Here is a 14,698-nt window from a genome sequence, read left to right as displayed (position 1 = left end):
AATTCCTATACTTTACCATCCTTGTTAATTTCCCTATGAGAAGAGCCTCTTTGATTAAAGCTATCTACAGCACAATCTGGGCCCTCTTCCCTTGGCACAGTCAGATCAATCTGTACTTCCAGTTCAGTATATTTGCAAACCCAGAAACTAAACATGAAACCTCCAGCCTCTTTAAAAGCACCAGAAACACACTTTACCTTAGTGGCCTTCAGCTTCCACTCATATTGATTACGTTCATTCTCCAACTCTTCCACCTTAATTTTGAGATGCCTGAGCTCTTGCAGTAACTCCTAGAGGGGTAAAGAAGAAAGATGATGCTCAATGGTTAGAGAGGAGAAAAGTTTCTGGTTACACAACTCTAGCAAAGCTCATGCACAGAGAGATGCAACCCAGGAAATGCAACATCAAGCTCCACACTGTGATTCCAATATTAAAACAGGAAAACTGGGCACTTGAAAATAAAGACTAGGTGTTGCCAGAAGTGAGAATAATTCCTCCTACTTTTCAGAACCTCCTTTGAAAGGGTAGTCCCTCTTAGATGACAACAATACCCTCCTACACAGATACTCTTTTCAAAGGACAGAAAACAAACTAAGTTGTATGTGTGTGTTGTGGGGGGAGATAAAGAAACCCAGAGCAAGGACTTGGTGCTCCTGGAAGTTTCAGGTGGTCAGTGACAGTCAAGGGCAGAAATGCAATTTTAAGGAATGAAAGGCAATGTAAAGAGCAATCTAGATGTTCTAGTTTGAGAAGGAACAGAGGCTGGAGTGTTAGAAAAAGGAGGGAGGCTTAAAGCAAAGCAGATAGAAAAGACAGGGAGTAGAAAGTGAAGCAGCCTTTTGGGGTGGAGCTATGAAAGGAAAGGATTTTGGGAAGATCAGTGAGGGTGGTGGATGTGCAGGGTGAGTGCAGTGGTGCGAAGCCCAGGTAAAAGCCGACAGATGAGAAAACCAAGAGACAACTACCATCTTTCAGACAATCGAAAACTACTAACTGTTGTGGAGCAGTGTTTAAACAATCTTTCTTTGGTGGAGCTTGAGTTCAGAGTCATGTCTTCTGACTCCAGGGCCCCCTTATTTCCTGAACTCCCCTCTTTAATGACAAGGACATTCCTGAACAACTGTGAACCAATGCAAGCTTTTCTAAGAATAAGTGTCCCCAATAAGTATCTTCTTCAAGAAAAATAAGCCTAAAGAAGGACTTTGTGAACTCTAGACTCATCCCACAAACTGCCTATAGATGGCACACAGCTAACTCCTGAGTATCACAGCCCACTTATTGTGGTTAACCTCTTGAGATATCACTGACTCAGGTGGCATCTTCCTCCACTTATGCCAAAATCCATCCTTGATGTTTTTCCTCCCTCTCGTCTACACATGTAATTCAACTGCAAGCTTTGCTGACTCTGCCTCCAATAGCTGAATCTTTCATTTCTAACTTTACCACTATGACTCTATTATGCCACTTGGGTAATGAGAACCTAAACATTCACTTCAATGGTTGCTCCTCTTGTTCTTGGGGACACTTGAAGTTATGAAATTTTGTTCCAAGGGAACAAAATATAAATCTGATCATGGCATGCCCCTTGCATCAAATAAACCCCATTTTATGAACAACTATCAAGCTTGAGACAATGCTGTATCTACCCTTTGCATTTTAACACTGGTTAAAATTTAGTCATACCAAATACTTTCAATTTTTTTTCTAACTTGGGTCATTACACATGCCATTCCATTTATCTGAAACTTCCCTCCAGGCTAACTTCTACCCATCTTTCGATTATCCCTGAGAAAAGCTCCCTAAACCTTAACCAATCATCAGCAGTCTGCTATGCTCTCCAGTGGTACCCACTATGTCTCCTGTAAATTAATTTTATAGGCATGATTGCTAATGACTTGTTCTCTTACAACTGTGAATTCTAGAAAAGTTTTGCTGACTTTAAATTAATTTTAAAGTTGCATTAACTTAATCAAAGTTAACACAACCAAAAAGATAACCATTTTGTTAACTTCTGGCACAGAGCAGGCATTGACATATGAAATTAAAGTTGTGATGTAATAGCTTAAAGAGCTTTATTTGGAGGCAGCCCTCTAGGTACTTATCGTAGATACACTTAAATGGTGTGATTATTAAGATTTCCTGGGGCCGGGCAGTGGCGCTAGAGGTAAGGTGCCTTGCCTGTGCTAGCCTTGGATGGACCGCGGTTCGATCCCACGGTGTCCCATATGGTCCCCCAAGCCTTTGCTACTGCTCATCATTACTACAGACACTGGCAGAAATTTTCTCTTCATTTAGAAGTCTCTCTTGCATAACCCAGCTCAACAAGAAAAGATACCAGCCCTCTCTCTTCAAAGTTTGTTAAAATGTCAGGTCTTGTGCCCCCACCCCAGCATCATTGAGGAAAGCTTCCTCATTGGTCCTCTCCTAATGCCTAAGGTTCTGTGCTGCATAAGCATGGGTTAACTATAAGCCTGTTTCATCTCCAATACCACATATGCCCACACCAAACACCACCAGGGGTCATTTCAGAGCACAGATCCAGAAATAGCCTCTGACCACCACCTGATGAGTTGCTTCCAGTTAACAATAACAACAAAAACAATAACAAGAATAGCAAGAATAATAAAGTTAAAAGTGTTCTTATATGTAACTATTTCTTTAGGGGGAAAAAAAGGTGTGAAAAAACTTCATGCAATCTCATAAACTGGGAAAAGAATCCATACCTGAAGCATATATGAAGAGGAAAATCCAAGCTTCTTTTTGTGAAAATGTCCCCATTCTCAGGGGACCTTCTGCTATTACCCACCTGGGAGTTTTAGCCCCATCAGTCCATAACCAGTGAGGATCAGGGAGCTCATCTCCCACCTCAGTAGCAGAGAGTGTGTCAGAACTCTGCTCAGTGGTCAGCATTGCAGGTCCATGTTAAGTCACTGCACTCAGTTCTAGTTAGGATAAGCCCCGCCCCCGGGAAATGCCACCACACCAGCATGCTATGATATACTTAAGTGTGCTTCCTACAGGTGACCCCTCCCAACTGGCACAATCCTGGCTATGGGGCCGGGACTCCACCGCCACTTCCTCAGGGAGCTCCCTATTGAGTAAGAGGCGCTCTTGAATCTGTCTGTGGATGTCCAGCTGCAGTCTACACATCTGCTCCTGCAGCTCACTGATCACGTTCAGAACTGACTGTAAGAGGGGAAAAAGAAGAAAAACAGCACTCGGGGTCAATGGGTTCTCAGATACAGAACTCTGCATAACACTGCTCAGAGAAGGGAGCCAAGCAGAAAGTGCCCCTCGCCCCCCCCCACCCCGGTACTGATAGGCAAAGTGCATGACCATCCACTTGGACACAGGATCCAAAGGATTGCACTTTTCCGAAGGCCTAGCCTATCTGTGAGCCCTGTTTACAGGCTGAACCACTCCCTAAAACTTATCCAAGACTACCCTTGTGTGTAACATCTGAGGCATACATAGCATCCGGCAATAGATGAGGATGTATATATGTAGACACATCCCCTGATATGCTCCCATGCTATGTGTACCACTCCTACGATGCCCCATCCATCAACATGTTGAATATAAACATACTTATGTTTACCAAACCTAACCCCAATATATATCACTCCAAACTTACTTCCTCTGTCATTCTAGAACATTCTGCCCTTTTACATCAATGCTTTAAAGCAATTGCAACACTTGCATTCATACCTACTTAATTCTGAATCCCTTTTACTAGCAGGCCTACCATACTCTGCATACTCTACCTTCTCTAGAGGCACTTAGGGATACTCTGCAGTGAACTAAGGTCACAGTGACCAGGGAGACTCACAGAGGGGGAGGAAAGAGAACCACAGAAATAGAAAAACAATCAAAAACAGGTCTAAATTATTAGGGTCAAGAAACTCTCAGTGCTTTTAGAATGCCAGGGAGTGACTAATTCTGCCCGGGTAAACAGAAAGATCATGGATACAATTTGTGAAGCCAAGTACATAGATTCTAAAGCATTTGCCAGAGTGAGGAAGCAAAGGAAATAAAGTCTTAAGCCTGGGTTCTCATGGACATTAGAAACCAGAGAGGCTGGGGAGACAATGAGCTGACTATATGGTAGTGATATGGAATTAAGCAACCAAACAAAGCCTTGGATATGTGTGGAGGGGATGGGTTGTGAGGGAAACACCATAAGGTAAGAAAGAGATGGCCAGGGGCCAGGCGGTGGCGCTAGAGGTAAGGTGCCTGCCTTTCCTGCGCTAGCCTAGGACGGACCATGGTTCGATCCCCCGGCGTCCCATATGGTCCCCCAAGCCAGGAGTGACTTCTGAGCGAATAGCCAGGAGTAATCCCTGAGCGTCACCGGGTGTGGCCCCAAAACCAAAAAAAAAAAAAAAAAAAGAGATGGCCAATTAAACTGCTACCAGAGGTGGGGAAATTTTTCTGATCAAGGACGATTTGGATATTTATAATATCACTTGTCAATTATAATATAATTTCTACAAAGGTAGACAGAGCAGCTGATGAGAAACACATGTTTTTTCTATCATTTACCAGGGCCAGACCCCTTGATTTTACAGTCCTGTAGTCTCTCTCCTCATCTACTGACACTCTTGTCTTAGTGCATGCTCTTCACTCTCATATATATTTCAAAAACTCCATTGTCCCTTGGTGATATCTCTCTTTGTTTTCTCCACTCAAGTAAAACCTCTCAAGTGAGGGGTTTAGACCAGCTTATCTCACCTCAGTTGCTGCTCTTTGGGGCTTCCTCTTAGGCAAAGCCACAGGCTCTGTCTTCAAGCTGTTCTCTGAAAGACATGACTCTGTCCTACTATCAGATCTGCAATGACTGCATCCTTCTGGCCCTCCTATTACTCCTTTATGTCAACTCCACTGTCTAGGTCTCTTATGAATCCTCAGGATGAAGGATCCATTTAGTTTTTCTCTGGTTCTCTGTCATCACCAGTTCAAGGTCTTTTAATAGCAGCATTCAAATAATGGCACTAGAAATGCTAGAGGCAGAAGTGTTACAGACAAATTACTGCTACCTTGTTCCAAAAAAGAAAAATAAATACCTAAAGATAAAGATAACATTTAGGTACCAGTCATTATCATCTAGGTACCACCATGCCCATTTTAAGCACTCACCTAGTATTCCCCTAGCTCAGTCTTATGACTAAGACAGGTTAGGGCTGGAGAGATATATACAGTAGGAAGGTGCTGTCTTATATGCAGCTGACTTTGGTTTAATTTCTGGCACAGCATACCCTGAGCCCAATCAGCTTAGGAGTGATCCCTATGCATAAAGCCAAGAGTAAAGCACGGACACTGCCAGATGTACCCACCACACTTAATCCCCCCTTAAAAAAAAGACTAACCCCCCCCCCAAAAAAAGACTAATTCAGCAATTCTGCACAATGCCTCCCCAAATGCAGGTTTCCTAGCTCTCATCACTCCATGCCGTATCCCCAGCCATATCAAATGAGGTCAACCTGATATTATTTCTTAAAGGGCACTAGTCTCTAGTGTTTCTTCTAGATTCTCAACTCAGCATGGGGCTGAAGTCACTTATACAAACCCACTCAATTTTCTTTGCCACTTTGAAAAGAAATGGTTCACTTTCAATTTATTAATAACTCACTCAATTTCCCACCTTCCTTATAGAGTGAGCAGTTTAGGAGCTGCTGCCCTAAATTCTCTGCACCTCTCAGAGAAATTAGTGAACTGAGCCCACTCTTTCTTTTCTCTTTTTACTAGAGAAATTAGTGAACTGAGCCCACTCTTTCTTTTCTCTTTTTACTAAGAACTAAACATTTTAAAGTCCAGATCAGAAAGACAGTAACAGAAGACAGGGCACTTGCCTCTCATGCACTGACCCAGATTTAATACACAGCACTGCTTATAGTTTTCTGAGTCCTGTCAGAGGTGATCGCTAAGCAGTGTCAGGCACCCTGAGCATGGCCAGGTATAATTCCAAAACAAAAAAGTAAATTTAAAGATTAAAAAAAAAATCTACTGCTATCATCATTGTCCTTATTTGGGGTTTTCTCTTTCTGAAGCTATTTGATTTGTCCTTTCCAGCTTTTGTACAAGTTCTTTGAAAACTCTTTTCTATGTACCTGTGAGTATCTTCTTTCCTTGCTGTAATTCATGAGATTGCCATAGTTGGAATGATATTACTCTTGAAAGCGAAGTAGAAACATAAACCATCATGTTTCAAATACTTCAATGCTAATTTGTGTGAGCCATCCAGAAGACTGCTCTTTTCTATTCTTTCCCTCACCTTCCTTGGGCAGCCTGGGAACAATACTAAAAGCCCACAAATTTCTGGGGCAATCTCCTCTATTTCTTTCTTCCCATTTGTTATTGTTCTCCAATATGTCAACTCAAAGGCTTGGTGTTTCTTGCCTTTTACTATTCTTTCTATCCAAAACTAATCCATCTTCTCTCTCTCTCTCCTCTCTCTCTCTCTCTCTCTATCTCTCTCTCTATCTCTCTCTCTCTCTCTCTCCATTTTTTGTTTTCTGGCCTATACCTTGAAGTGTTCAGGAACTCAAGAGTTAAGGTGTCCAGCCTTGACTGGACATCAGCAAAGCACAAGTGTTTCAGTTGCCAAGCTATGTCCTGAGTCCTTGTATCTTCTCTTCTTTCTTCTTCTATTTTTGGGCCTTTCTGATGGTGCTCAGGGATTATTACTGGTTTGTAACACATGGATCACATCTATGTGGTCCTTAGTTGAGGGGATGGGTCAAACCTAGATTGACTCTGTGCAAGGTAAGCACATTAACCTCGGTATTATCTTTCTAGACTTCCATGCCTTCTTTTAACAGGACTAATTCTCTCTTACAGGAAAGACCCCTTAGAGAAATGATGGGTAAGAATATGGTAGATTTGGCACTTGGTGGTAAAGCTAAAGGCACAGTAACTGTTGCATTAAAAGCATAAAAATTAACATTATTTTAGCAATGTGACCTCTATAATAAAAATGTACATTATTAAATATTGGAGTGATAGCACAGTTGTCGACTTTTGCCTTGCATGTAGCGGCTGACCCAGGATGGATCCAGGTTTGATTCCTGGCATTCCATATCGTCTTCTGAGCCTTCCAGAAGCAATTTCTGAGTGCAGAATCAGAAGTAATCCCTGAGTGCTGCGGTGTGTGGTGAAAGAAAAGAAAAGAAAAGAAGGAAGGAAGGAAGAAAGGAAGGGAGGGAGGGAGGGAGGGAGGGAGAGAGAAAGAGAGAAAGAAAAAGAGGAAAGAAAGAAAGAAAGAAAGAAAGAAAGAAAGAAAGAAAGAAAGAAAAAGAAAGAAGAAAGAAAGAAAAGAAAGAAAGAAAGAAAGAAAGAAAAGAAAGAAAGAAAGAAAGAAAGAAAGAAAGAAAAAGAAAGAAAGAAGAAAGAAGAAGAAAGAAAGAAGAAAGAAGAAAGAAAGAAGAAAGAAAGAAAGAAAGAAGAAAGAAAGAAAGAAAGAAAGAAAGAAGAAAGAAAAGAAAGAAAGAAAGAAGAAGAAAGAAAGAAAGAAGAAAGAAAGAAAGAAAGAAAGAAAGAAAGAAAGAAGGAAGGAAGGAAGGAAGGAAGGAAGGAAGGAAGGAAGGAAGGAAGGAAGGAAGGAAGGAAGGAAGGAAGGAAGGAAGGAAGGAAGGAAGGAAGGAAGGAAGACTCAGAAATAGATATATAATAAAAGTTATATTTCACTTTGGAGTTCCATATCATGAAACCTAGCAAGAATTTAGCAGATTCTAATTGCTATTCTGGTTTGTTTATTACTCTTGCTTCACCAACATCAAAGGTTTTTGTGGTTCTTTTCTCTGAGAAACAACAGGGTTCTCTTATAATCATGGAAGTCTTTTAATCCTAACTTAGCCATGCTGTTTTTACACAACTTTATGAACTAAGTTCACAATTTTTCTCCTCACAATTTTCCTGGCCTTCTTACTTTAAGACTATTCTAGCATTCTTATACTTTGCTGGTGGGAATATAATCGCTGATTTTAATAGAGCCATTTAGAAATATGTCAAAATTTGAACCATCAATTCCATTTTAGTATCCTCACAGGTATAAGAAAACTCACAGTGGTGTAATTTGTAACAGTAAATAAACCTTTGTGGGAAATGTCAATCAAATGTCAATCAAAAAGGAACAGGTTATTTAAATGAAGATAAAATCATATAGTTGGATATATAATCCATGTAGAAACATAAATATATATGGTATTAAAAATAAATGAACTGGGATGGTAGGAAGGCAGAGATAGTACAGAAAGTAAAGTGCTAAAAAAATAAGTAAATAAGTAAAAACTGAAAAATAGTTTGACAAATTTCTGCTAGTCAGTGAAGTTACTCCCAAAGCAAGCACAATATTTTCTGATTTTGCTTGTTCCCAAAGTCCACAATGTGATTGACCCATCCATCTCAGAACTCAGGAGTCCTTCCCTCAGAAGTTCTAACTACACTAGAGTGAAATGGTAACCACCACTGGCACTGAAAGAAAAGTCATTTGCTCTCTGGCAACCCTCAATCTGCTCCCAGCTGTTTTAATGTCTATGTTTATCCCTGATCAAGTGGACCAAATTTAACTTCCCAGCACATGCTAGATTTAAGAACTAAATCCTCACTCCCCTCATTACCCCATTTTGCCATTTTGCTTGTTGTTTAGTGTGAATTCGGAGACTTCCACATAATGCTTAGGGGTTCCCAGAATCAATTCCAAATTATTCAGCTATTGACCCTGATGTAGTACAGCTTAGACCCCAGGATGTTGAAGTCAACAAGGAAGTATTTGGTGGAAATCCCTGCTCTCCTCTTTATAGGCTGTGTACCCCAAAAAATAGATTAATCATTGGGTCTTAGATAACCTAGATTCCTTCTCCAAGAAAATCTCTGTGAGACATGTTTTTGATATGTTCACCACAAATAGATTTTTTTCTTTAACCTCTGTATCACATTATTTATGGATCCCACCTATTCTAGAAGGGGTTGTTCTCCATTTTTCCCTGTTTAGTCTCCATCTGTCAGTTATTCTTTACCAGTCCTATCTTTTACATCTTGAAATGATGAGAGCCATTGAGACTCGGAGGCACATGATCAGGATGCTGGATTTCGACCCATGTTCACATTGGGCTGTCACTGAATGACTCCCACCTCAGGCTGGCTCTTCAATGAATCAGAAGCCTTACACCTAAAGCTTGGGATCAAGAGGAAGGCTTCCTGAAGTCAGGTGCATGACAAAGCATAATCTGGCACAGGTGAGCAAGGAATCAGACAGAAAAAGCAGTCTGTACCTCACAGCACACCTGGGTTTGATCCTCTGCTCCACAGGGCCTCACAGCACTGACTGCCATGTTTTAGTGAACTTCAACAGGACTGAGGAGGGTTTAAACCCAAACCAAACCAGAACAGAATAACTAGACAGGGGCTCAAAAGATAGTATAGGGGCTAAAGCAGACACAGACACACAGACACAGACAGACAGACAGACAGACAGACAGACAGACAGACACACACACACACACACACACACACACACACCAGTTCAAATTCTAGCATGCTTGTAGGAATGACCCCCTTAGCAAAGAGCCAGGAGGCACTGTGGGGTGTGTCAAACAAATTAAAAAAATAAACTTAAAGCCCACACAGAACAAGTAATCTTCATTAACAGGATTGTCTTTTTTCCATTTGAGCATAAAGTGGAATTTTAAGGATAGAGCCTGATTATATGGAATAGTCTTACCTGTTTTTTCCAAACTGCAAGTGATCAGCCTTTAGGCCAAACACACAAGAACTATGGGCAGGATATGAAGGAACATAGCAGCATTCTCTGTCTGATTCTGTATAAACCTCTCTATGTGATTGACAATAGTGCAGTTTAAGTAGCCCTAACAGCTCAAAGAATGGTTTTAAGCCTCTGGCTTTCTAAGAAGTTTCAAACAGTAGTGAAGGTTTGGGGCAGATCAGCCAAGATTATCTTCAGTTATGAGAATGAGAAGTTTGTTTCAGGTCATCTGACTGATTATCACAGGTTTGAACTGCCTACATTCCTCTGCATGGAAACTTAATGTTTATAGTAGCAACTGGGAAGGGCTGTTATCTGGTAGGACTGAAGTCAAAAGCTCATGGTCCATGTTGCCTCATACTTGAATAGCTTAATGGAAAACAAAAATAAGAGGCTCAGAGTGAAAAATAATTCTTCAGATAGAAAGAAATGGACCAAATAGTCAAATGACTGCTATACTCTACTGGCCCTGAAATAGAAGCTCTCCTTCCTCCCTTCCCATCTTCCTAAACTGCCACAACCTGATACAAACTGCATAGTTCCATATTTGGCACGCGCGTGCACACACACACACACACACACACACACACACACACACACACACACGTTCCATCTAGTGATTGTGGTTTATTTACACATGACCCAAAGAGGTCCTAGGAGATATAGTCCTAGGGTGTTTGCTGGAGCCTTTGGAGAAAGAGAATCTCTTTGTAAGAGTTTTTAGGGGATCTAGAGCCTCTAATGGTCATCTTTGTTACAAGAGGCAGGCCTTCATGTGAATAAAGCTAAAATAGAACCAAGTGACTTAGCAAGGCTAACTTCTAATGATATTTTGAAGTCTATAAAATACCAGGCCTACCTGGACTGTGTAATACTGGGCACCTTGTTTATTATTTTTGTTTGGTTTTGGTTACTTCAGTTGATGCTCATGGACTACATCTGGTTCTGTGCTCAGGGGCCATTTCCAATAATTCTCAAAATGTAATACCATGATTCGAACCAGAGCCACAGCTGCTGCTGGATTCGAGGCAAGCACATTAACCTTTGGATTATCTCTTCAGCTCTGATACTAAAGTTTTTAAATCCTGGGCTCTTCAAGTTCTTTGATTTAATAATCTTCCATCCTTAAAAAATATTTATTTTTGTCTCTGAGTCTCTCACCTTAAGTTTTCTCAGAGTTTCTTAAGTCCTGCCTCCTGGGCTAGAGAAATAGAAGAGCAGGTAAGGTCCCGTGAGTCCCACCAGGAATAAGCTTTGACTGAGCAAGGCCGGTATGGCCTGAAACACTTTACAAAAAGTTAAAAAAAAGTTTTCCCTAAAAAAAAATCAATAAAAACAAATATAAATGTATTTATAAATCTTAAAAAAAAATAACTGGGCTGGAGAGATAGCATGGAGGTAGGGTGTTTGCCTTGCATGCAGAAAGATGGTGGTTCGAATCCTGACATCCCATATGGTTCCCGAGCCTGCCAGGAGCGATTTCTAAGCATAGAGCCAGGAGTAACCCCTGAGCACTGCCGGGTGTGACCCAAAAACCAAAAAAACCAAAAAAAAAAAAAAAATTACCCCTAATCCCTAATGTATTTGTACACAGAATTGTTAATGTAAAATGTACATTGGTAAAATGACTTAAGTCAGAATAAAATTCAATTCTTTGCTTGAAATAGAATCTAAGAGGCAGACTATAATCAATTGAAACAACACATAGATAAGGTTTTAGTCCATATGACCTTTGCAATATGTAAATATTGTATCTAAGTCTATATTTTCATTTTCACTATGTTTAACAAAATCATCAGTAAATAATTGATAGTAGTTAGCTGTTACTAACTGTCTGGTACTAACATATGGACTGCATGTACCTTATTTCATTATCTTCTCAGAATAATTCAGGAAATAGGATATAGAACTATTTCTAATATATTAAAGATGTAACATTGGTTTGGGAGGTTTAATTACTTGCCTAAAAAATAAATCACAAAGCTACTGAGCAGCTGAGCTTGGACTTCAGTCAGGAAATGTGATTCATGAGCTTGCATTTCAAAAATTCTTCCTCAGTTTTATAGAAGTATCTTCTCTTGGCAATTATACTTTCTTTTACTAATGAACCTGTTTTCAAAACACAGCTCAAGGAATATCCCTCAGTTGTCTTGACCACCAGTGTTTACAGTTACAAATAAACAAGAAGAGAACAGGTGTCAGTACATACTGATATTTAATAGAAAGAATATCCATCTTTAGATTTGAGATGCCAAAATAGAAGAAGAGTATGAAAATGGGCCAAATAAACTTTAAAAATTTTAGGGATGTTATTGTAGGATTTTATTTCAATTTCACGACATAGCTACTCTTCATACAGATGAAGAAACTGAAGTTCTCAGAGCGCAAGAGGCTAACTTAAAGTTAATACAGCTACAGCACTTAGGTCAATAATGTAACCAGTCAACCTAAAATCTATCTTTTTTTCCATGTCTCTCTCTATTGCATGTGAATATAATCTTATAGGAAGCAACATGAGAAAGACAGTTATCAAAGATGGAAACAGGCTGCTCTCTCTCAATTGGGATCAATTCTAAAGCATATGGATTTGGGGATAAATACAAGAAAATATTCCCTAAATAAAGTCCTGCACATGGGTTTACTTCCTTATACATCAGGATTGAACAAATATGATAATCTAAGGGTTCCCCCATTTAGCTCAGTAAAATACATATCCAAGAATGTCTCTATACCCTGTATATAATGCTGGTAGTCTACTGGGAAGTTAACCTCAACCTAAAGGTCATTACCTTGGCTTTCAAAGGAGACTTGTGTTCCTCCATGTTTTGTCTAATCCTACTAGTCACCCTCAACTACTGTCTCCCTTTCCACCGTTGTCAGCAGTTAGAGGAAGGATAAAACTTTTGAGCTCAATTTGGGTGGTTTGAGCATTGCTGAAATATGCAGCCACAGGAAAACCTGATAATGTAGTGTTAACAGCTCATTCGCTCTCTCTTGTCTACATGTTTCTGGTGCTCAAAGGTTGCCAAGGCTTGAGGTTGAGAAGATGGCCGAAATCCACATTAAGATAGCTTCCCTTCCCTTGGTCTGAGTTTAGGATTGCTTATATTCCCTGATCTTTGGTGCATCACACTCACATACCTCTGCTTTTCTCTGTTTATCCTCTTGCTCTCGCTGCTCCTTTTCCATGCCAACCAGCTTGAGCTTCAGTTCAGACACTTCAGTCATCAGATCTAGCTTTTGGGTCTCGAGTGATGTACGACTTAGCAGCTCCTGTGAACAAAGATAGATCTGAAAACTACAAGCCTCCACAGCAACAGGGACAACTCTAGCTCTAGCTGTGGCACATATGAAATCTGCAAGTTTTGTACTAAACAATGCAGTTGCATGAGACACAGGTCTATTAGAGAGGCTTTGGCTAATACTGAGTCATTCAGGGATAATGTAACCCTTACCAGTACCCACTGTGTTCTGAAAGACAATGTGAACTACAGTTCACAAAAACAAAAACAAAGTATGCTTCCCCATAAAAACCATTATTCATTAGTTCCAAATGAAGAAAAATGAATGGGTACTTTCAAACTAAATTCTTCTCTACTTTTAAGGCCTAACCACTAAAGACAAAGAAAAGGCAAACTTCTATTAACATATATTTATTAAAACCAAAATTTCCATGTTCTCTCCTAAGCAAAATTAAAGTTCAGACCTATCTTTAATGCATCTTATTACAAGACCTAGTAGAATGAGCCTATATGGGAGGCAGCAAATAAAGTGTTTTAAGTGAGTATTTGTTGAATGACTATTTAAAGAATTCTAAGTGAGGTGGATCTTTCCTGGATGGTACAAAATTACAATTTGGTCAGTGTGGGATACAAGTATAAGATGCTTGTTTTTTCCTTACAGTAAGGACAGACAAGGGAAGTAATTCTATAATCAATAGATTAATCATAAACAATCTTCCCTAAATATCAAAGCTTAATAATTACAATTAAGCAAAAACAAAAACAGATTTGATGTACAAACTGCCTTCTCAAAACTAGTAATTATAAATGACATCGAAAACAAAGAACACCCTGAGCATTTTCACAAGGTCTAAAATCCAGCCACATGGTAAAAACTGAATACATAGTTCTCAGTAAGAAGACAATATAGCAACTATGTGAGCAATGGGCCAAAAAAAAAAAAAAAAAAAAAAAAAAAAGCATGTGAAAAGACAATACTCTGCTGTGAGCTAAACATTCTGTACTGGTCATCAGCAACCCAACCCTAGTACAAGATTGGTGATCTCAACATTTTGACTGAAGGGCTAGATTAAATGTATTCTGAATTGTCTTCCATTTATAAAACAAAGCATTCAGGATAGAAATTTTACTCTGTGTGTGTGTGATTTACTCTGTGTGTGTTGAGTGTGTATGTGTGTGTGTGTGTAAGATTCCATAGGCCAAAAGCCCTTTGTTCTTTAGAAAGTCAGCTAGCAACTGTCCACCCACCTAAGAACTTGGCTATTGATAAGCCAAACAGTTTAGCAAAATAAACTCTGAAAACTGACTGAAGCTGTTTCTAGTTACAGGGCAGAGGCTGCAGCACTGCTGTGAGAGAACTGTGAGCTGCCTGGTCATGAGAAGTTGACTGTGTCAATGTGTTCAATGTAAGGGGGAAGAGAGAGAGATTCACAGATTATATCTGTAACAGACACTCTCAATAATTCCTCCCAGAAATAAATACTATTATCTTATTTGATGAATGAAAAAATAAGTCCAGAAACTGTCCTTTCTTGGCCAAGGACATATGTCAATAAACAGCAGCTAGTTTTCAAACCAAGGTCTGTTTCACAAAACACACATTTGTTTCATGTATAAATATTGTTTCCCAAGCAAAAACAAAAACTCCAAAAATATTAGAGGATGGAGGAGACAGGACTGTGTGGGTAGAGTACAT

General features: G+C 39.7%; 1 protein-coding gene across 3 annotated transcripts in view; it reads right to left on the bottom strand.

Annotated features, from left to right (window-relative positions):
- The window catches only part of PPFIBP2 (PPFIA binding protein 2), a 168,629-nt gene that overhangs the window by 35,212 nt on the left and 118,719 nt on the right, over positions 1–14,698 (bottom strand). For all 3 annotated transcript variants that reach the window (XM_049780997.1, XM_049781000.1, XM_049780999.1), the window contains 2 exons: positions 12,902–13,033; positions 198–290 (listed from right to left, as the gene is read on the bottom strand). In XM_049780997.1, the coding sequence (XP_049636954.1) occupies positions 198–290; positions 12,902–13,033 (225 nt within the window). The remainder of the gene's footprint in view (positions 1–197; positions 291–12,901; positions 13,034–14,698) is intronic.

This window comes from Suncus etruscus, chromosome 9 (assembly GCF_024139225.1).
Source record: "Suncus etruscus isolate mSunEtr1 chromosome 9, mSunEtr1.pri.cur, whole genome shotgun sequence".
Classification (NCBI taxonomy): domain Eukaryota; kingdom Metazoa; phylum Chordata; class Mammalia; order Eulipotyphla; family Soricidae; genus Suncus; species Suncus etruscus.
The sequence above is the reverse complement of the archived record's forward strand: the minus strand, read 5'-3'. Positions and strand labels throughout refer to the sequence as shown.